At 42.6% G+C, this 23,957-nt stretch overlaps 1 protein-coding gene across 11 annotated transcripts in view; it reads left to right on the top strand.

Moving 5' to 3' along the window:
* RBFOX2 (RNA binding fox-1 homolog 2) overlaps nt 1-23,957 on the top strand; it is a 287,489-nt gene that overhangs the window by 179,502 nt on the left and 84,030 nt on the right. The window contains exon 1 of one of the 11 annotated variants that reach the window (XM_047865301.1): nt 3,822-4,079. The exons of the other annotated variants lie outside the window; for them this stretch is intronic. Coding sequence (XP_047721257.1) covers nt 4,053-4,079 — 27 coding nt within the window. The 5' untranslated portion in view covers nt 3,822-4,052. Of the gene's footprint in view, nt 1-3,821; nt 4,080-23,957 lie in introns of those variants that run through there. 11 annotated transcript variants of the gene reach the window in all.

Genomic DNA, 23,957 nt, shown 5'->3' with positions numbered 1-23,957 from the left:
ATATTCCCAAGTACCCTTTTGGGAGAAAAGAACACTTTTATACCGTTTTGATAACAGCATGGATACTCTTCATTCTCAGGTGCCCATGTATGTGAGGTAAATGGTTAGAGCTAGAAATCAAGGCATTCTTGTTTGATTTCAGCAAACATTTCTTCATCTGCTGTGTATTCAGGCAGTGCGTTAGGAACTGGGGATACGGTATGAAACGCACAGTTCCTACCCTCAGGTCGTTCACCGTCAGTAACCCCAACAGTTAGGAACCATCGGCTAGGTCCCAAGGCATAGGGAGAAGGGGTACCTAACCTAGATGTGGGAACAGGTAGGGCCAGGAAATGCTCTAGGGTGAGGGGGGATCGCTGAAGTGAGCTTTGGAAGATGAATTAGCCAGTCAGCCAGATAGAAGGCCATATTCAAGGGAGTAAGAATGTGAAACAGAAAAGAACAGAAACGCGGTGTCCTTGCGGAATGGGGGTCAGTGTGCTAGGAGCGGAGAAGAGCGCTGGGTGGTAGGAGGGGAAGAGGGGATCAGAGAGCGGAATGAGGCCGGTGACGTGGTAGGCACCTAATGAGAGTTAGACCTTCCCCCCTTTTAGGCTGTGGGGAATAGTTGAGGGTTTGAATCAGGGAAATGGCATGGTGGGATTTGCACGTAGCAAGAGGTCCCTGGTGGTGGTGAGCATCTCGGACAGGAAGAATGGTAGATGGGAGGCAGAGGGCGAAGTAGGAGGCTAGATACCAAATAACGTGGTCAGAACTGAGTTTGTGGTTCTAGGGACAGAAAGAAAGGGCAGGTTTCATAGAAATCAGAGGGACTTCCAGTTTGGTGTGGTGTTGAGTGAGAAGGAGGATCTTGGAAGGAACCCAGACATTCCATCCCAGAAAATGCCCTGGAATGAGTCGCTCCTTGGTACCCTACCGGGCATATTCAGCCACTAGGGGACTCCAGTTGTTTTGCTGGGTCAGATCCAGGCTGTTCAACTGCACCTTCTTTCTCTTGGGCCCCAGGGAGCAAACTGTCCTCTGTCATACAGGCCTTGAAAGCCAGGGACACACTTCAAAATATCCTTCAGTTTGTTCAGTGCTCATTATGATGCTGTTATTCGGTGTTTATGAGAACCCTCGTAATATTTATTTGGATGTTAGCTCATACTAACTCTTTCTTGTGGTAATGACTGTTCTAAGCTCATCTGCCATATAAAATGTTGGTCGTACATGTACGAAAGAAGCATGAATACCAGGCCAAAGGAAACTTGCGTCCGAGGCCTCGTCCTGGCCTTTTTGCATGTAGGGATTCCTCATTTGCCTCTGTATTTTAAAAATGATTTTGGGGGGGACATGTTGTCTTTTTTAATGTACAGAGGCTGCAGTCACACACAAACTTCAAGAGAACTGTGACTTTCGTGAGGGTGGTGAATGCGTGATGGGGAGTGGGGGACTCTGTCTTGCTTAAGGTGTTTTGCCCCTAGCACTGTAGTGGACTAGTGGATTCAGAGAATGGCATACGGTGATTCTCAGGTTTGTTTCTTATACTAGAACTGAAAACATAAGTAATTCTCCCATAAACGTGATTGAGATTTTTCCCAAAGTCTACTGGGTTGCCTTTTGCTTCCAGTGAAACTCACCCACCTCTTTTCTGCTTACTCTGTATTTTTTTTTTTAAACTCGACTGCATTTATCTCCCAACTGGCTTTGCAGTTACAAATTGAGAAAATGCAAGGTGTTCTACCTTCCAGATCATTTCTAAAAATGTTAAATAAGAACAAGCCTAGTACTGATCTAGTCCTTTTCTCATAGTTGTTCCCTCCTCACCCCCAATGTTTAAAGGTCCCATTCTTTGGTACACATTTCCTTATACATTGTGGATTATACCAAAAGTATGCAATTATCTGTTAAATGCCCAGAATAGTGCCTGACTTATTGTAGGTATTCAGCAAATGGCTATGCTTATGCCAGTTTCTTCAGGTTCTCCAGATTGGTGGTTCCTATGTTCTTTTCAGAATTGTTAAAATGATTATTAATGTGTGTAGGAGTATGATGATGTTATATTGGGCAGTGTGCCAAACCAAGGCTGGTTATGCATTTTGCTAAACAAATCCTCGTAGAGATAGCAAAACACTATGCATTCTCAGTGTGATTTGTGATTTTAAATTTTGATTTCTTTCGTATATATCTTACACATAGGAAGCTTAATTTTAGGATTAATCTGTTTGCCTTTGGGTAATCTATCAGAGATTATAATAATAAACACATAATTAAAATACAAATAAAATCCCTTTTTTAATGTTTATTTATTCATTTTTTGCGAGAGAGTGAGAGAGAGTGCAATCGGGAGGGGCAGTGAGTGGGGGGAGGTGGACAGAGGATCTGAAGCAGGCTTTGTGCTGACAGCAGAGAGCCAGATGCTGGGCTCCAGCTCACCAACTGTGAGATATGACCTGAGCGAAAGTTGGAAGCTTAACCAACTGAGCCACGCAGGAGCCCCAAAATCCTTTTTTTTTTAAGTCATTTATTTTGAGAGAGACAGAACGTGTGAGCCAGGGAGGAGGAGGAGGAGGAGGGAGGTGGGGGGGGGGAGGGAGAGAGAGAGAGAGAGAGAGAGAGAGAGAGAGAGAGAGAGAGAGAATGAATCTCAAGCAGTCTCAGTGCTCAGCGTAGAGCCCCCCCCCAAAAAATCTTCATTTTTATGTGAAAGTGATAAACACCGTAAGTTCATCATCCACACAGATTATTTTATTTGAAAATTTAATAATTTAAGGTAGAGAAATTATGAAATTTACATTGGGAACTTAAAGACCAGCGAGAGCACTTGTAAAGGGCAGAATCAGGACTTAGACTAGGACTTCTGGACTGAGTCACACCTTTATGCTTTTTTTTCACTCTTGTTTTAGTAAGAAAACATTAAAGAAACTCTTATGTTCAGTAAACATTTTCCCAAATCTTTTATATCTGTAGCACATGGTAGTAAGAATTACTGTTTACAATGATGGCACAGATGCCCAGTGTATAGATAAGAAGGAGTTTATGATTTTCAGTAGAGGCTGAAATACCGAGGGCGGGGAACACAAAGGGCAGATTCTCAGTTAACCAGGATTTGTAATGAACCTGGAAGCCTTAGGCAGTCAAATTTGCATACACCTTCCTATACACCTTAAGTTTCTTAAGCAGTCTTGTTTATAGACACTTTTTTCAGAATCCCCAGGTTTTTAACAGTAGAAAAAAATAAGCACTTCTATTACCTTCCTCCTGTCTTTTGGTCCTTTGCAGGCATTAGACTGGTTTAGGACAGGCAGATTCTTGCCGGTTCCCATTCCTTGAAAACCTTCCTGTACGTGGTCATTCAGCTTTTCACATCTTTCATTAAATCCACTACAACTATAAACTGTACATCAGTGGAGATATTTTTTAAATACTTTTTGTTTCATTTCTTGTTTAATTATCAGGTATTCACGGGTGGAATAGTTTAAATCTGTATTAACTATGGTGAGCTGCTGTGAATGCTTCCAGTGCTGTGTAATTAATGCCCCCATAACAGATATTCATTCCTTAAAATATGCCTGCACATGGCGCCTGCCCCTCCCTCCCTCCCTCCCTCTCTCTCTGTCTCTCTCTCCACACACACACACACACACGCACACACGCACACAAACGCACACACGCGTGCGCAAAGCACACAACAAACTGCCATTCTCCAGCAGGCCTGTTTCTGGAGTTGGGAGATGTCAGCCTGCCGGGAGGGGGTGGGGGGAGGAGGAAGAGGTGGGGCTCTACTCTGATTAATTACCTTAGGCATTCAGGGGTGGGGCTTCCTTCAGCCATCTGCCTGAGATATGGGAGGGAGCTGGAGAAAGAAGGAGGGGGAGAGACTGCCAGAGAGGAAGAGAAAAGAAAGGAAGAAACGCTAGAAAGAGAAAGGAAGGAAAACGGGATAAAGGGAAATCAATCACCCGCCCTTAAATAGCTGGCTTGGGGGGGGGAGGGGGGGGAAGGAAAGCTGTGGAGGTGTGCCCCAGCACGACCGCCCTGAAGGGTTCATCATCTGTTCCGTTTGGTTTATGGAGAAAAAGAAAATGGTAACTCAGGTAAGATTGTGTTTCCTCCGTGTGTTTCTTTTCTGGTTTCTGGGATCTAAGTAAAGATATGGGGGTCGGGTATACTAAACAGAGTTTTAATAATGATTGTCTTCCCCGAAAAGGCCAGATTTATTGTTATTAACTGAAAAGTGTTAGTCTGTGTCTGTTGAGAGAGAGAGGGGGGAGAGGGAGAGAGAGAGAGAGAGAGAGAGAGAGAGAGAGAGAGAGAGAGAGTGTGTGTGTGTGTGTGTGTGTGTGTGTGTGTGTGTGTGTGATGTGTCCGTATCCTTTTTTCTCTCCCCCTCCCTCAGCTCCATAGCAGATTCCTGTTTCCTGTTCTGTGCAGCTGTAGCTCAGGAAAGACCCTGTGGGGATTTGTCTACCTCTTTGTCTTGGTTCTGAGAAGAGGGAGGGAGAGAGACTGCAGAGGTAGGAAGAGATTCTTACAGACTGCCAAAAAGAGGGGAAAGGGACCGACTTCCTTTTAAGAATTGCAGAAGAATTTGTGTTCTAGGGAAATCTGATTCCTGATTCCCTCTGGTTTCTCAGGGCTGGCTGTGGAATTGCAGTTTCGCTGCCTTCGCTCTACATGGCTTGTTAAAAATGAAGGCTAGAAAAATCGGCTTCGTTTTCATGGCTTTGTTACTGGCAAGGAATGTTTTCAGTAGGAACCCTGGGAATATCCAGGTGTAGCTGAGGCAGGTCGAGCTCTCCCCGAGAGGAGAACAAATCTGAACGGATAAGTGACAATCACACGGGCATTAAAAGGCATTTGAAGGAGAGGGAGTCGGAAATGGAAGATCTCTCTCTGCTCGCTCTCCCTCTCTCTCTGTCTCTCTCTGTCTCTCTCTGCCTGTCTTCGGTTATGCCAGGCAGTATCTAATCTGCATTTTACCAAGTCATTCCTGACAAACGGAAAGGTGAATAGCCTTCCATGGTTCCCCGGGCAGTGCTCTTTTTCTCATTGGCACCTTCTGTATGTTCCTCTACCCTTTTTCCTTTACACGTAGATAGGGAATGATGAGGCTGTGGTTGGAGTGAAGTCATTTGCATGGTCGAGCCTTCCAGTCCTTCAGGCTCAGACCTAGGATCAGTGTCACGCCAGGCTTTTATGCTCTGTAGGGAAATTTCATCACTGGACAGTGCTTTCCTTTTAAGGAGGTTGCTCTTTTTTTGTATTCTCTCTTTTTTCCTCTCCAAGTTACCACCACCGGAGGGCGAGAGAGTCGGCTAGCTCTCTGGATAGAGGCATCATTTTAGGGGCAGGAACAGTGTTCCGTTAAATGTTATATAATGCCCTGCAGTGCTCTTTGGAAAGAGGGAAAGCATCAGGGAGATTCTGCCAACATGACCTAGAGGGAAGGAGAGTTTCAAAGAATGTATCTTTCCAAAGTAATTTTTCACCAGATCTGAGTTCAGAGATTATCGAGAAACCCCTCCTCTTTTGGAAAGGAGAGAAATCTTGGAAATATTTTCTCTTCCACTTATCCCTTCGCTGTCAGCCTAATTAACTCTTTTAAAATATTGCTTTACTTTTTAAAAATTTCCATAAAAGAGAAGACCTATTTCTGGATTCTCTTTGTTGCTTGGGAGATGATACTTCTTAACCTTGGAGCCCTCATTCAATTTTCATTAACTGGCAATATTACAGGGCAACAGCTCTCTCCTTTCTCAGCTATTACTGAGGGCTTTTCAACTACTTGACTTTTCATTATATATATTTTTAAATCAGTGAAAGAGTTCTCTAAAGTAGTGCTTTTTATAATCAGAGGTTTTCTGTGGCCTCTTGGAACATGTGCCCTGAGTTTCTGGAGGAGCGTGTGTAAAACACAAGTTAGAACGCATGCTTCTGCACACTTAATATTGTGATCTGAATAATTGGTATGTAAGGAAACTGTAGTTTCAGCAAGTGAAGCAGAAGAGAGAAATAGAAACGGGGAGATTTCTTGGTGGTTAATTCTTAACAGATTTAAAATCACGGTGATCGTCTCAGGATGTGCAGGATGCTGAGAGAGGAAGTTGCTCATTTTTGCCCACCCTGAATTTCTACAAGCGGGAAGTGCAGAATATCAAATTTGTGGATTTTCCGTATGGCAGCATTTTTGTTTTGGTGTATATACTTTCTGTGTCAATGTAACATACATAGTTGTTAGTAATCTAGAAAAAAAAAAAAATGAAAGGAGATAACCAGATGGGCCAACTCTTTCTTTGTCCTTACAGGTTTGGAGTTTTTTGGTTTTTTTGTTTTGCTTTGTTTTGTTTTGATTTGGTTATTTTTGTTTTCCGTTTTTCAAGCCAGACATGTAATCCTAGTATTTGATAATGATCTGTCACATAGACTTTCTGAATATAAAACGCGTGTGCCGTTTAGGGTTTGGTTTATCAAAGTTGAATGGCTTATTATAGTATAGTATTTATTGTCTTGACTAGTATATTAAGAAAAGTATTTAGATCTGTTTTTATCATTTTGTCACCTCGGTTCTTTGCATATTGGATCTTGACGTTCCTGTATCCCTTAATTTTAAATTTAACTGCTCACTTGGTGGAAGAAAGGCAAAGTGCTTTCAGATCGATATTAGATCCATATCAGCAGTTGCTCGACGGGTGCACCTTATTATTATATCGGCTGTGGTTTTATGAGGCCCCTTTTTGGTATAATTAGCAAACGGCTCTGCCGTTTACAGTAGGTAATCAGTGTTTTGCCTTGAAAGAAAAAGCAAAAGACAGTTTAATCACAAAATTCTATTATACTAGACAGACATGCCCAGGTGACTTTTTAAAATATAACTTCAGGTCTACCCGCTGTTCGTGTGAATGGTGTAGGTGTATTTATTTCTCTGAGATACTCTTGTTATTTCTGAGCAAGTGACCCAAATTACTATATCCCTTCACATCTATGAAAATAACCATGTAGAAGAAGTCATTCTTGTAATAGGTATAAAATTAGAAAAACAAAATTGCAGTCGACTTCAGTGAATAAGAAAAATGGTTGGCCTGACATAGACTCAGTTACGCTATTTGTTCTTGAAGGGGAAAGTCTACCAGGCAGACAGGAGAAAGGTTGTACGGTGTGGTGGATGTGAAAGAAAATTTTTGTACTCTCCTCTAGCGTAAGACTGCCAGTTTCTGTGGAACACAAAGCCCTCCCTTTCTTGGACAGCTCAGTGCTTTGCTGGCATTTTCTTCAAAATCTGTTTTCCATCAGGACCGAGAGGAGGGAAGGTGTTAAGAATAAGGGAGGTTGGAAAGGGGGCTGCTGTTCCTTTAAATAGTGCAGGGAGCCCATGTGGCAGCAGGCCGGCTCTGGAGTGTATTCTTTTGTAATGAATCACCAGTTCCATTGTCTGCTATCTCCCCTCTTTGTAGCTGGAAGGCTGAAGTCTTTCACCTGAGCTGCTGCCCCGTCGCTATTCTGTTCCTGGGTGGTTGGGAGAAGAGGAGAGGGAGGGTGTTCTATGCTTTAATTAAAGACAGATAACTGAGCAGGTATGTTTTGCTTTGTTTCGTTTTCCCGTGTCCTTTCTGGGTTTGGTTTTTTGGAAATGAGCTGGAGTAGGGAATCAGTTCTGAGATTTAGCTACGCGTAGTCCATTTTCTGTGGATTTTGGAAGTACTCGGGGATTGCTCAGTCTCCATTTTGTGGCCTTGCTTCAAAGCCCTTCCATTCTCTTGCCGGCCGGTTCCACCCAAACCTCATCCCAGCCTCCATGCCCAGAGCCTGGGCCCACACGGTTTGTTTTGGCACACTTTCCACTTTCTATGGGCTGCGCGGGACTCTGGGAAGTTGGGGGTAGGTGCAGATTGTGGGCTGGAGACTAATTTATGTTCCTTTACAATGAACCAAAAAAAGGCTCACTCTTTCCGAAGATTCGGTTTCTGGCGGGATTCTTGTACACTGCTCCGTATCTTTTTACTTCTAACCATTTCCTTGCCAAAGCCAAGATGGGCTCTTGAAAAATATTGCTGTGCTAAAAATGACTAAGCTTTCCTGAAAAGATACCCAGAATTCCATAAATGTGATTAAATTTGAACAATTTGGACTTGGTAGATGATTCTCTTCTTCCCAGCCACCCCCCTACCCCCACACCCACCACCCAAACACACACCTTTTTGCCCTTCCCTTTTTTTCCTTTTTTTCCTTAACTTTATCTTTCTCCTTAGTGCTGCAATCCAGACTAGGTAAGCCTTTGATAATCTCTGCAAGTTTGCATTGTCACCGAGGACGTCTCCGTGTGGCCAGGTAAATGGCGCTCTTCCTCCCTCCCGGTGACAGCGCCCGGCGGAAAGTCTTGTGCTCTTCCCTGAGATTTTCAGACTCCTGTCTGTACGGATGGCCATGTGGAAACAGCTTCATCTCTCCTTTGACTTGTGGTCTGTGGAGTCCTCAGATGAAAACATCTCTGGGTAATTCCTCACCTTGGGTGGTTTCTCGGGCATCTCTGTGCCATACTCAGGTGGTCACCTGTGATGATTCAGCTGCTCTGCCCAGTGGCCCTTTTCTGGTGTACCATTCCTCCCTGGAGCCCGACGTGGCTGGTGTCCCAAGGCATCTCGTCCTGGAGCCGGAATCCCTCACTCTTCCTGTCTCATCGTTCCCAAACCGCCCGGCCCCCGTCTTCCTTAAACTTTCTTCGCAACACTGGGGCTGTGAAACACAACAGACACAAACAGAACACGCTCCTGCCGCAGGTGCCTTGCCGTTTTGAATGTAGCAGCTTTATTATTGGGCTTCGGTGCTCAACCTCCGGCCTAGGCAGCTGGGAATGCTGCAGTCCGCCATCATGCTGTTTGTGGTGTTCCCATTGCCCAGATGCTTAAACGTCCCTTTGTTTCTATTAGAGTGATGAAATTCGGGGAGCCTTAGAGTCCAATAACTCATTAGAGGTTGTTGGCAGAGTGCATTATTATTTCAAGTGCAAGTCGGATTTTGTCACTCCCGTGCCTTAAAAACCTTCCCGGTTGTTTGTTTTCCTGAAGACTCAATAAATCCAGTGTCCTTACTCCGGTCCCTGAGGCCCTTGTGTGATCAGGAACCCTGCTGGCTCCCCAACCTTCTCTCCTTCTCTTCCCATATTTCGCCCCAAAGACACTGGCCTCTTTGCTCGTCTCTTACCACACCTTGTACCCTCCTGCTCAGGGCCTTTCCTTCTGTTTTTCTCCCAGCCTGAAATGCTTCCCACTTGGCTTCTCAAGGGAGAGTGCTCCCTTGACCGTCCTGTGTCAACTTGAACTGCCCTATCCCCATATGCTGCTTTTCCTTTATTCAACACTGATCTTAGTGCCTGTCGTTACTTGTTAACATGTTTGTTTATCATCTGTGCCACCGACCCCTCCAAAGAATATAAGGTCTGTGAGTGAGGTCAGGGACCTTCTCAGCAGTGTGTTGTATGCTCAGTATCTAGAACTATGCCTGGCGTGTAGCCATAATATAGCTGATCAGCTAATCGTGTCAGGTACTGGGCTAAACAGCATTGAAATCCTCTCCATGACCTTGTCATTATCCCCTTGGTACAGAAGAGGAAACTGAGGCACAGAATGGTTAGGTAACTTGCCCAAGTTTATATAGCTCCTAAGAGATGTTCTGGAGGTTCGTATCCATAGACCGGCTTGGGACTCCATACTCTTAAGCACTGTACCCCAGAGCCTTTTGTAGGTATTATATATTCAGTCAATATTTGTTGAATGTGTGAATGAATTAATTTAGTTGAGGCTCTGATTCACTTCTGGAATTTCCATCTCTGACTTATTCAAGGCTTTGATGGAAGTTGACCCTTGAACAACATGGGTTTGAGGTGCACATGCCCACTTAATGTGGATTTTTTTCAATAAATACAGTACAGTGGTGTAAATGTATTTTCTCTCCATTATAGTTTTCTTAATAACATTTTCTTTTCTCTAGCTTACTTTTATATAAGAATACAGCGCATGGTACATACAGTATACAAAACATGTGTTCATTGACTGTTCATGTTAACAGTAAGGCTTCTGGTCAACAGAAGACTATTAGTGAAGGCTTTAGAGAATCAAAAAGTTACATGCAGATTTTTGACAATGTGGGGGCGGAGGCGGGGTCAGCACCCCTACCCTCCCATTAAGGGTCAATTGTACTTGAAAAAGCAGGGAATTTACTAATGAATAAAATGAATCCATTGTAATAGTATTATTTTATAGTGGCAGATAATATTACAGAGTACATATTATGTATTAGGCACTTTTGTCAGTGCCTTGTGTATATTAAGGCATTTATTCCTATTAGCAGCCTTATAAGTGCCGTTAATGTCCATATTGTAGGAATTAAGAAGAAACGGGGGCCTCCTGGGTGGCTCAGTCAGTTAAGCATCTGACTGTTGATTTCAGCTCAGGTCATGATCTCATCACCATTTGTGGGTTTGAGCCCCGTGTTGGGTTCCATGCTGACAGCGTGGAGCCTACTTGGAATTCTCTCTCTCCCTCTGTCTCTGCCCCTCCCCTGCCCGTGTGTGCACGTGTGTGCTCACTCTCTAAATAAATAAATAAATATTAAAAAATAAGAAAGAAGTTAGGAAACAGGGATTCAGAAAAGTTAAGTAACTTGCCCAGGGAGGCAGTGTCAGGATTTAAACCCCAGAGAGTTTGTCTCTGGCTTCCCTGTTCTTAACACCACTAATAATGACTTATTAAAACAAGTTTTTTTGTTTTTGCGTACCTGCTTGACACCAGTTTTACATACACATCACATTTACATACACATAAATCATTATCATGGGCGTATCATATCACTTGCCAATCTCTTTTTGAGATCCGTGGTGTTTTTCCCATCCATTAGACTGAGATTTGAGAGGTCAGGCCACTGGGCGGCACTAGATACGGACAGAGATAGGTTTCAAGCTTGAAATCTATGTCATTCCAGGTCTGCATTCTCTTCCATGATACTAGCAGCCTCATAAGATAAACAGTTCCATTGTTGGCCCTTCAAAAGTAGAAGAGTTTTCCTTACGGTGAGCTAAAATGTCTTTTCATTATGCTTTTCTCACTGTCCCCTGGTTCTGTCGTCCAGAGTCGCACAGAACTTAATCTCTCTTCATAAAAGCCAAGTATTTGAAGATAACTGCTAAGTGTTCCCTTTAATCCTCTGTTCTCTTTGCATTTCTTACCTACTTCCTTGTGTTAGTCCTCACAGATACGAAAACCTCCCGTTGCCAGAGATTTAGCTATACTGGACTAATTACCTTGATTTATGTGAATGGTTTATCATTCTGCTAAGTAAAATATCAATTATGAGTATTGAGGACCAGATCTCTGTTACAAATTTTGTTTTGTGACAGGTTTGACTTCATTCCATTTTCATAGCTTATTGATCAATGAGGTATCTCATCTCCTAAGTAGAATGTTATTTCTCTTTTCCATTGTAAGCCATGCATGCAGCTGTCAGCTGTTTGGCAAGAACCTACCTGTCATCTTTTAAAAAAAAAAAAAAAAATTTTTTTAACATTTATTTATTATTGAGAGAGAGAGAGACAGAGCATGAGCAAGGGAGGGGCAGAGAGAGGGGGAGACACAGAACCTGCAGCAGGCTCTAGGCTCTGAGCCGTCAGCACAGAGCCCGACACGGGGCTCGAACCCACAAATTGCGAGATCATGACCTGAGCCGAAGTCGGTCGCCTAACCAACTGAGCCACCCAGGCGCCCCGAACATACCTGTCTTCTAACCTGGGTCTTAACCCAGATCCCTCAAAGGTTACTAACCATGAAATTTTCATTTTTTTTTAACTTATTTTTTAGGAATATTGTTTCAGAGATGACAATTGGACTGACAAATGACATACTAAAAATCCACAAAAGTAAATACCACTTCGCTTGAGATGTTGCGATTGTTATCAGAAAAATATGTTGGAAAAAACAAAACCCGGGATTATAAGAGTCTTTTCAGTTGGTAGCAGCAGGAAAACATGATCTTGTTTTTCTATCGAAAATAGAGGTAAAACACAACCAAAAGATGAATTCAGCCCTTGGAAAATATTCTGAGGTAATAATACTTAGTATAAGTCAAATATCATAGAAATACTCTTAGATCAGCTTCCTTTGGCAGATTCTTTTCATCAGCCTCTTGAATTCTTTCCAAGGGCTATCAGTTTCAGAACATTAGAATGATATTTCTTATTTAATTAAAGCTCAGGAAATAAGGATGGCGAGACTTGCTATAAACAAGAGGAAATGAATGCAGTTTTTAAACTTGTAACTTGAAATCCTATAACTGATGATATTGGATTCATTCACAATTACAGGATAAAGTTCTGCAGTCAGAATTTGATAGTTCACGTATAAAGGAATATTTAAGTAGACAATATGGAAATGGAAATCAATGATTATTTTTTGAAATTATAATACTTTCACATCCACAAATAATAGAACTGTATTCTTTCATCTAATATTGATTATGAGATTCCTTATAAAAAGTTCTGAAGAGACAAACTGACACGGAAGTGAAGGAGTTGAGACTTTGAAACATAGAAATCCACAAACTTTTTCCACTAATGGCTTGATAGTAAATATTTTTGGTTTTGCGGGCCATGCTGTCTCTGTCCCAACTAGCCAGCCCTGCTGTTGAAACGTGAAAGAAGTCATAGACGATACATAAACGGAGGAGTGTGGCAGTGTTCCAGTAAAACTTTATTTATGGACACTGAAATTTGAATTTCATGTAATTTCCATGTGTCACAAAATATTCTGCTTTTCACTTTGTTTTTGTTTTTGTTTTTTTTTTTTCAGCTGTTTAAGAATGTAAAAACCACGCTTGGCATTTAGGCTGTGCAAAAACTGGTGGGGGAAGACAGTTTGCCAACCCCCGACTGAGAAGGATGGAGGTCCTCCCTACCTGCTAATAGAGGGAAGGTTTCCCCCTGGGAAGGGGACAGGGACGAAAGGGACAGGGACACAGCTCCCGGCAGTTCTGACATGTTTTCATCTCTGTTAGCGTGAAACCCTTGACTTGCTCTCTCACTTTCCCCCAGAAAATAGGAAGATTTCTTCCCCCTTTCTTCCTTTATCCCTCCATTCTATCCCCAAGTCTAAGGCATATCCCCATGTATGCTGTGTTTTATACCTTCCTGCTTTTCACACAGTTTTTCATATACTATTACATTGAGCCAGAATACCTTTTTCACGAACGTGATTGATTTCTTGCCTTGAAGGTTCAGCTTAGACTTCACCTCCTTCAGAAAGCCTGCCCCCCTCTCAGGGTTGTCCCTTTATTGTGACTGGCATCGTGTATGCGATGCTCTCTCAGCCCATGCTATAGTAGTACTGTCTCTGTGAGTATATTTATCTGTTTTTTCCCATCAGACTAGCTTCTTTCAGGAATGCGACCGTATCGCCTGTGTTCATTGTCACATCTGGTTCGATTCGGTATCTAGTAAATGCTTCGCGATTGAATTAATGAATTTTAACCTGTTACTTCATAGGCAGGGTTCTCTTTGGAAATGAAAACAGGAGAGTTAAATTGGGTAATCACATATATCCTCATGCTTATTACTTAAATCAGTTAATATTTAAAATATAAATGTCATTTTAGAAACGGATGCTTTATTTGGCTAGAAGAAAGGAGGATTTTGGAGTAAACAGCTATTTGGGGAAATCTCTTGTAGATGTTTCAGTGGAAGGCAACATGTATCCAGAAGATAGCAAGCAGGTAAGTGCCATAGGAGCTCTGGTCTCCTGGGAAGTCAGGAAAGGGGGAAGAAGATCTGTAACCCACCCAGTGTGGGAAGGGCAAAGAGAAAGGGAAAGGTGGTGGTGACATTTTGGGGTTTGGCAACTAGAGTGCTGCCACCTCCCTCTCTTCTTTTCCTTCTACTCGAGATGGCCAAGAGTTAGATTCTTAGCATACTGCTTTTGAAAAGCTGTTCAATACAGATACGTATTAGATTATGACCATTCCGTGTCATTTTCTTTCTTTCTTTCTTTCTTTTCTTTCTTTCTTTCTTTCTTTCTTTCTTTCTTTCTTTCTTTCTTTCTTTCTTTTTCCATTCCATGTCATTTTCAAGGCTCCCTGTTCATTGTTTTATGGTCTTTTTTCCTCTCCGTGTATTTCCTTTCGGTTAGTTTCTTTGGTGGTATTATCAAGTGTGCTAATCTTTTCTTCTGGAGTGTCTAATCTGCCATTAATCCAATCCAGTGTGTAGTTGTTGCCTTTTTTCCATTAAATCTCAGACAATATAGTTTTCACCTCTGGCATTTGATGTGGATCATGTATATATCTTTATCTTTCATGTCTCTTAACATGCTCGGTGTTTCTTTTACATAGAATTTTTCTTGAACACGTGGAATACAAACGTTTTAATATCCTCGTCCACTAATGCTGACATCTATATTAGTTCTGGATCAGTTACCATTGATTTTTCTCATTATGGATTGTATTTTTCTGCTTGTTTACGTTGCCTGGTAATGTTTGGTTAGATGCCAGACACTGAATTTTTTACCTTGTTGGAGGCTTAGATATAATACGTATCTATTTCAATAAATACTCTTGAGCTTTGTCTACACCACTGCTGAGTTTCTGAAAAATGGTTTGTTCCTTTCAGGTCTTGCTTTTTTAAGTTGTGTTAGAAAGGGCCAGGGCCGTGTTTAATCTCTGGTTAGTTTTACCACACTGTTGAGGTTCTTAGTACTCTAACTGATGTTTCCGAAATAACCAGGTTTTGCACACTCATCATGGGGAAACAGGCTCTGTTGATGGCACTGTGTGATCTCCTGGCATTACTCCCTCCACTTCCTTCAGGTGGACATTTCCCCAGCCTAAGGTGGCTCCTCACAGAACATGCAGTGATCATGACTTAGCTGAATATTTGAGGGCAGCCCCGTGCGCATCTTCGGAGTTCTCTCTCTGTGCAGCTTTCTTTTTTTCTCTGGCGCTCTTCCCTGTGAACTCCAGCTGTCTTGGCTTCCCTGCACTTCCAGCTCACTGTCTTCAGCTCATGGGGACTACCTGGCCCTCGCTTCTCTCTGTGCCACAGCCTGGAAACTTTCTCCAGGCAGTAAGCTGGGCGGTTATAAAGGTCACCTTGGTTTTTCCTGTCTGAGGGATCAGTGTCCTTCTTTGCCTCCTGTACAGTGTCCCGAGTGCTGTACGTCATGTATTTTGTTCTGGGTTTTTTTGGAGCAGCAAGAGAAGTCTGTCTGGTTCTTGTCACTTCACCTTGATTGGAAGCCGAAGGAAACCACTTATTTTTAATGGAAAGCTAAGTGGTATCTCATTTAACATATTCCTAATTTATGAATGAAAACTCAATTGAACAGTAATTTCCGGGAGTATTGGAGAATGCGTAGTATGTATAAATAATTAAAATACGAGGTGGAGCATGGTAGATTACATGAATATGATGTCAGTAAACTACCAGTAGAAGTTCAGATGAGGAAAGAGTTTGGAAAGCTTGGCAGCAGCAGAAAGGGTGAGACGAATGGCTCTGGTGGACGCACATGTGCGTGTGTGTGCATTATGCAAGACATTATCTCAGTTTAGAACCAAATTCTAGAGTACTGAATGAGACGCAGTGGTAGAATAATTTCAGAGAGAGTCTAGGACTCTCTAATTAAAGGTAAAAATAGTTATTTTTTTTAAATTTTTCAAAAACGTTTGTTTATTTATTTTGAGAGAGACAGAGAGAGAGAGAGAGCGAGCCGGGAAAGGCAGAGAGAGAGAGAGGGAGAGAGAGAATCCTAAGGAGGCTCTGCACTATCAGCGCAGGGCTCAGGCTCACAAACGTGAAGATCATGACCTGAGCCAAAATCAAGAGTCAGACGCTTAACCGACTGAGCCACCCAGGTGCCCCTAAAAATAGTTCTTTAACAAAAATACATGGACAGGATCACAGGAAAACTAGTGTTTCTGGGTTTTTTTTTTTTTAATGTTTATTTTAGAATGCCCCAGTAGTTAGACTTTTAACCATTGCTTTTTCATTGGTTTTCAGGTTCTCTAGGAATTTCAGTGGGGAGAGGGTGCTGTGGAACGAAACACGTTGTTGCACGTATCAAAGAATGTGGGTGGCACTGCTTGGAGTTTTCCAAACGTTGGATGAAATGGTTGCCTGTCATCTGCTAGTGTAGCAACTTGAGCAAAAGTTCACCCAAGTGTCTGCTTTCATATGCTGTCCCCTCTTGAGGAGCCAGGAGGCATTTTTGAGAAACTGGGGACGTATGTGTTTTGTTTGGGTTAATCTCACTTTGCCTATGCTTTTAGATAAAGTGAGAAGAATGTGGTTGTCCCCCCACCCCCCAACATTTATGCTGATGTGACTATTTATGTGAAAAGGAGTATGAAGATCTTTAAAGTTACAGCTCAGCTGTTAGGTCTCACGTTGTGAACTATATTCTCTTTCCCTTTTGTCTTCTTCCTTCACAAATAGTGGTTATTAGCTGTGTGTGTGTAAGTCAAACAAAGAATTTTGTATTCACAATCTCAGTTCATTCTTATGGATGCCCCATTTAGGTAGCTTTCCCCTCTCTTATTTTGCAAATAAAAATACTGAGGCATTGAGAGATTTAATGACTTCTCCAAAGTCACACGGTTGTACATGGCAGACCCCGGGTTAGAGCCCATGTTTATCTTCCAAAATTTATGCAGTTTATACCCCTTTTTTGATGATAGCCATTACCTGAAGCATAATATGAAGAATATAGGCCTTAATGTTTATTTAACTTATTCTTCTTCTTTTTTTTTAAGATTTTATTTTTTTAAGTAACCTTTACACCCAGCGTGGAATTTGAACTCACGACCTTGAGATCAAGTCATATGCTCCACCGACTGAGCCAGCCAGGCGCCCCTCACCTTTTCTTTATGTATCTTTATAACTCACCTTTAGCCAAAACCTTCAGAAATGTCTGCTCATTTTCTTGGAGTCTTGGGTTCCTTTGGGAAAGTACAGAATTGATCAATTTGACAATTCTGTACACAGCATTAGCTTCCTGAAATTTTATCGCAGCACAGAGGTTTTACAGTTTGATGCTTTAGTAATCATATGGGAGCATTTGTACAGGATAAGAGAGAAATGAAAGTGTTGCCTTATTACAGTAGCTCTTAGCCACTTTGGGCGGGAGAGCAGATAAACTACTTAATGGCACTCTGTTGACTCTCTCTGTTGCAGAGAAAATACTTTGTTCCACATGGTAATGAGCCTAATGTTTCTTCCTTTTTAGTGCATTCTGTCCCTTGGGTAAGGCTTCTTTATCATAGAATCATTGATTCTTACAACTCAACTTTAGTTTACAAATCTGGATGTGGATCCAGAGAGGAGGTGAATTGTCCAAGGTCATTTGGCGCAGTAATGGCAGGACTGGAGCTAGAACTCAGTTTTCCATAGTCCCTGTCTGGTGTTCTTTCTACTGTCAGAACATCCTCCTGGGAAGTTCAGACCTTTAACAACAGATGTTTAGTCTGTAAAGGTGAAAATATCAAGTTCTTTTGCTCCTCATTCCTAAAAGGGAAAAATCTTAAAATGAGTAAAAAGCTCAACTTGTGTATCTTGGGAATTCTTTGCTGGAAAATTATTCTTTTTAAATTATTTTTATTTGTTTATCTTAGCACAAGCCGGGAAGAGGGACAAAGGGAACCCAACGCAGGGCCTGGGGTCATGACCTGAGCTGAAATCAAGAGTTGGATGCTCAACCGACTGAGCCCCTGAGTCATCCCTGGAAAATAATTCTTGAATGAAGCCCGATAGTCCAGTTGTTGGGATAATGGTAACAATGCAGTTATAGGTGAGGAAGATTGTAAGTAGGAAGAAGAAATAAACATGCCCTTTGTTTCTGTTTAAAGATGCTTGAAGATTTTTTTTTTGTCTTTGTTTGTTGAGCAGTTGGTTTGACATGGAAAGATAAAAAGTGCAGAGTGAGGGGTGCCTGGGTGGTTCAGTCGGTTAAGTGTCCAGCTTCGGCTCAGGTTATGGGGTCACGGTTTGGGAGTTCGAGCTCCTCATGGGGCTGTGTGCTAACAGTGCAAAACCTGCCTGGGATTCTCTCCCCCCGCCCCTCTCTGCACCCCCCAACTTGTGCACATGTGCTCTCTCTTAAAATGAAATTAAAAACAAACAAAAAACCAAAAAAAAGTGTAGAGTGAAATCTGAGAGTGTTTCATCGCTAATCACTATTGAAGTTTAGACCGCCTTTGGGTTCTCTTAGGAACAGATTTTGGATCTCCAATCTGGGTTTTCTGCAAACCTTCTTCCTTAAGTTGATTATCCTCTCTTACTCTGGGACAGGTTTTCCTGTTTTAGCATAACACCTTATTTGCGATCACTTTTTGGATGAACTTTTCCAACACCGGACTCTAATTCCTTCTCTAGGTTTCTTTGTCTCGCTGTGGTTCAGGATTAAACATGGCAGTCACTAGTTTATATTTCATTGCCCTTCTATTCTGACCGAAGGGTCAGAGTCTATGGCAGGCCTTATTGATCCTCGTGGTAGAGAGGTGTAGGTACCGGGAAATGTTTTTCTCCCTTTAGACTGCCATCTGATCTTGGTCCCTATTGTGTTTGTGAAGGAGGCGGGAGGTGAAGAATTAGGTGTTCTAATTGGCAGGTACTTGATTTTTGTTTTGTTTTGTTTTCTGAGAGTGATTAGACTCATGAAGGTCTTTTATATTTGTCACGATTCAGGCATGGTGCTGAGTGAGCTTGTAGGTGACATGTGGACTGTGACTTACGGTGCACACATACATGTATACACAGTGGAATACTACTCAGCCATAAAAAGAAGGAAACCTTGCCATTCGTGATCACATGATTGGACTTTGAAGGTACTGCGCTAAATGAAATAAGTCAGAGAAAAAAATAGTAGTTCTGATACTTCCTGAGTTGCTTTGCTTCCTGTACTCCAAATGCATATAATTTACTAAAGCGTCAGGACAAGGATGTTGCAAGAACTGTAGTAAACACTTCTCATTTTCCTTTAAGCTTCTCCAGTTTGCTTTCAGTGAATCTTGGTGTTCTTTTTTTTTTTTTAAAACTCCCATTTCTCAACGTTTATTTATTTTTGGGACAGAGAGAGACAGAGCATGAACGGGGGAAGGGCAGAGAGAGAGGGAGACACAGAATCGGAAACAGGCTCCAGGCTCTGAGCCATCAGCCCAGAGCCCGACGCGGGGCTCGAACCCACGGACCGCGAGATCGTGACCCGGCTGAAGTCGGACGCTTAACCGACTGCGCCACCCAGGCGCCCCAATCTTGGTGTTCTTAAAGGGTTAAAGAAGCGACGACATTCACTACCCCATGTTCTTTAGGAAAGCTAAAAAGGAACCTGATGTTAACTAAAAGTTAAATTAAAAAAGAAAAGGAACTTGAATTCTAGAGCTTGCTTATGGTTGAAATCTTTTGCAGAAAAAAAATCATGACTTCTGGGTCAAGTTCTGGGACATTCCTGCAGCCCCCATCTCTTGTAAGAGCCCACTGACATAACAGTGTAGAAGTGTAAATGTAAACCAGTAACAGCAGACAGCAAAGGGCAAAGAGCGATACTACTAATGAACAAGAGAGGTAAACAAATTTCTGGAGAAATTAAAGCAAACGGGAACCAACTGATGGATAAATGGAGCGGAAGCTAAAGCCTAACAATGAGTATAGGAGCGGCTAGGGGTGTGTAGGCCAGTCTCTCCAGCAGGAACCCCAGAGAGGCTCTGGACTCAGTGAGAGTGAAGAAGGAATAGGAAATGGCAATTATGGGTGTATTCTGTACGGATCACTTCAACCGTGTGGCATTTCCGTAGCCTTTCCACTGCCTTCCCAGTGGAGGTAGCCAGCACTTGTGGCGGCTCCTTTCTCCGGCACCAGAACAAGGAAGACCAAAAACACCAGAGGGTTTGACTCTGAAGCACTTGATCGGGAATGCTTGGGGAAATTGAATGTAATTCTTTCTGTATTAAGTATTGGCACCCCTTCCTTGAGTCCCATACTTGGGGAGGAGATCATTCCGCACTTTCCTAGCAGCTTGCAATAAAACAGCCTACTGGTTGACATGCTCTTTTTTTTTTTTTTTTTTTTTTTAAATCTCATACTGAGTTCCCAGTTAGAATTTTAATTCCAGGGAGAGAACTAGTCAGAAAACAGATTATACAATAGCAGAGAAAACCCACACCAGCTAACCAAGTCCTTATACCTGGATCATTGGTGCGTGAAGACCATTAGCCATATTAGAGGTCCTTCAGCATGACAGAGACCACAAAAAAACAAAAAGAAAAGCTGACCCTCTGGGGAAACAGACAACCCAAGAAATAGAGGAAAATTTAACACAACATTCTAACTAATGGAGTCAGATTCAGGAAGTTAATACATTCATAAACCCATTATTGGGTAAGGGGCGCGCCTGGGTGGCTTAGTCGGTTAAGTGACTGACTTTGGCTTACGTCGTGATCTCACAGTTTGTGGGTTCGAGCCCCGCATCAGGCTCAGTGCTGACGGCAGAGCCTGGAGCCTGCTTCGGATTGTGTCTCCCTCTCTCTGCCTCTTTATTTCTTTCTTTCTCTCTCTCTCTCTCTCTCTCTCTCTCTCTCTCTCTCTCTCTCTGTCAAAAATAAATAAACATTAAAAAAACACCCCACATTACTGGTATAATGAAAAGGGAGCAATGTGAGAATGCAAAAGAGGGATGGAGATCAAGAATGTGTCAAAAGAAAACATGCCACAGACAAATAGAAAATAAAATTGAAGATAACCTCCCAAAATGTAGAGCTCTAAGACGCAAAGATGGAAGATACAAGGGGTAAGACAGAAGGCTTCCTTAGTGTTCTTTAGAAAGTGAAGACGGAGACAAAACCTTACCTGCTAAATGACGTACGAAACAGCCAAGATCCAGAAACAACCTAAGTGTCTCCCAACGGGTGAATGGATAAAGAAGATGTGAGATACACACACATACCTGGATACACAGTGGGATGCTACTCAGCCATAAAAAGAAGGAAACCCTGCCCTTTGTGACCACAAGGATGGGACTTCGAAGGTATTGCGCTAAATGAAATAAGCCAGAGGAGAAAATAGCATATGATTTCACTTACATGTGGAATCAAAAAACAGGGGTGCTTGGCTGGCTCAGTCGGTTGAGCATCTGACTCTTGATTTTGGCTCAGGTTATGATCCCAGGGTCGTGGGATGGAGCCCTGTGTCAGGCTCCATGTTGGGTGTGGAGCCTGCTTAAGACTCTCTCTCTCCCTCTCCCCCTCTCCCCTTCTCCCCTGCCCTCTCTCTCTCTCTCTCTCTCTCAAATTTAAAAAGATCAATTTCTAAAGAAAACAGAAGACTGAATGAACATAGATCCAGAGAACAGATTAGTGGTGGTTATCAGAGGGGAAGGGGGTCAATTGTATGGTACCAGGTGATAATCAGACTTATTAGGATTATGGTCACTTTGTAGTGTATACAAATATGATTTATTATGTTGTACACCTAAAAGGAATATAACATACCAATTTTACCTCAATTAAAAAACCAAAAGCAGGGGCGCCTGGGTGGCACAGTCGGTTAAGCATCCGACTTCAGCCAGGTCACCATCTCGCGGTCCGTGAGTTCGAGCCCCGCGTCGGGCTCTGGGCTGATGGCTCAGAGCCTGGAGCCTGTTTCCGTTTCTGTGTCTCCCTCTCTCTCTGCCCCTCGCCTGTTCATGTTCTGTCTCTCTCTGTCCCAAAAATTAAAAAAAAAAATTTAAAAAAAAAAAAAAAAAAACCAAAAGCAGAAAAAACTTTACCAACTGATACTGTTGGGAGTACAGTCCTAGGAAAGCAGGGATGAGGAAAGGGGAGTGAAACAAGGAAGGTGGGCTGTCTATAGCCTTGTTATAGGTGTTGTTGATTACAGATCTTCGACTTACCACGGGGTTATGCCCTGATAAACCCATCGCAGGTTGAAAGTGTGGTAAGTCAAAATGCATTTAAATGCATTTAATGCTACCAAACATCCTAGCTTAGCCCAGCTTACCTTAAACATACTCACAACACTTAAGTAGCCTACAGTTAGCAAAACCATCTACCAAAGCCTGTTTTATAACAAAGTGCTGAGTGTCTCACGTAATTCATCGAATACGGTACTGAGAAACACAACGGCAGTCTGGGTGCAGAATGATCGTCAGTGTCCAGGTTGTTGTCCCTCGTGATCACATGGCTGACTGGGAGCTCTGGCTGCCTCTGCCCAGTATCAGGAGAGAAGACCGTCCTGTATAACAATCTAGCCGGGAGAAAGACCCAAATTCATAATTCTAAGTATGGTTTCTACTGAATACATATCTCTTTAACACCATCATAAAGTTGACCATCGTTAAGTTGGGGATCGTCTGTATTTGATTTCTGTAGAAGTTTTCAGAAGGGTTCTGTAGAACTGTTGTTCCTCTTGCTGGTCCATCCAAAGGGAGTGTGGAGAGGCATTTTATCTGCTGGTTTCCACTCATCTGTTTCTCCCCCTTTGGTCAGAGTTTGCCATGTGAACAGTTAGCTCACACAGGCCTTGGCCTTCATTGGCCTCAACGGGGAGGCCAGGTCCTACATCCTGTGTGCCCAGGTCTAGAGTGATGTGTCATCTAAGCCTGGAGAAGTAGGAATTGGTACTTCAGTGGCAGCCTCTGGCCTCGGACCCGCTGCCTTTCAAGAAACTGTTAAAAGATGGTTATTCCCAAGAGGGTTGGCAAAGGGAGGGATTAGGGGACTGCTCCTTTTTATTATGAGCTCCTCTGTACCCATCTGATTTGCTATTGTATACATGCATTAATTTGAGAAAAGTGAAAATTAAATTTAAAAAGGGAAAATAAATTGCCAAAAACACCCTCAAAATAACTATGAAAGATCTTTTAGGATGCATTATGGGGAAAAAAATGAACTTCAGATATTGAAAGGTAAAATCTAATTAGTAGTTTATATCAGGAGAATCTTCTTTTAAGAAAATTGGACTTATAGACTCGAATCTTTCTCCTTTCCCACCCATTCCTACCTCAATGCCTGCTTGCATACAGCCCCAGGGACTGAGGTCTAGGAGCTCCTCCCCCTCCCCCAGGGCCACTGCCAGACCCCGACTCTCCTTGGATTACCCCAGCACAGGGTCCCTGACCTGCTTCCCTCTAGCTCTGCTGTAGCTCTTGTAAGCCCTGCAGGGTTTGTGGTGTTCCCTTCCTCGTGTCCCCTGCGTTTCCCCATGCCGGATGGGTTTGGGTCTCTTCCTGTCCTAATTTTGGTTGTATCTCTTAAAAATTAACAAAAACCTGTAGTTATTTATATACTCTACTAGGCTGGACATATTTCTTTTTTTTTTTTTCCCCCTTTTAACAAGCACTTATTGAATGTTTTTAAGGCAGTCACTGGAGATGCAACAATTGATTAGACCTGGACAGTTACCTGCCCTCAAAGAGTCCATGTTCTACAGAGGTGATAGATATGTAAACAAATAATTTAAAAAAAAAATTTTTTTTTAATGTTTGTTTACTTTTGAGAGAGAGAGACAGAGCACAAGCTGGAGAGGGCAGAGAGAAAGGGAGACACAGAATCTGAAGCAGGCTCCAGGCTCTGAGCTGTCCGCACAGAGCCTGAGGCGGGACTGGAACCCATGGACCATGAGATCATGACCTGAGCTGAAGTCAGACACTTAACCAACTGAGCCACCCAGGCGCCCCTAAACAAATAATTTTAATAGAATAGAAGTGCTGTAGTAGAGTTACATATTAGGTTCAGTGGGAATACGCAGAGGGAGTGATTTTTTTTCCTATTTGGAGGAGGCAAGAGAAGCCTCAGAACAGTGGATGACCGGACTAAATATTAAAGAATGTGTACAAGCTAGGCAGATGGGTAGGAAGGAGAGCGGCTTTCTAAGCAGAAGGACTGGCAGGTGCAGAGAAACTGGAGGTGAGATAGCACAAGGTGTTTTCCAAGACGTAATACACGTAAGAGTG

The sequence above is a fragment of the Prionailurus viverrinus genome, chromosome B4, assembly GCF_022837055.1.
Source record: "Prionailurus viverrinus isolate Anna chromosome B4, UM_Priviv_1.0, whole genome shotgun sequence".
Lineage (NCBI taxonomy): Eukaryota > Metazoa > Chordata > Mammalia > Carnivora > Felidae > Prionailurus > Prionailurus viverrinus.
This window is presented reverse-complemented; position numbering and strand designations above follow the sequence as displayed.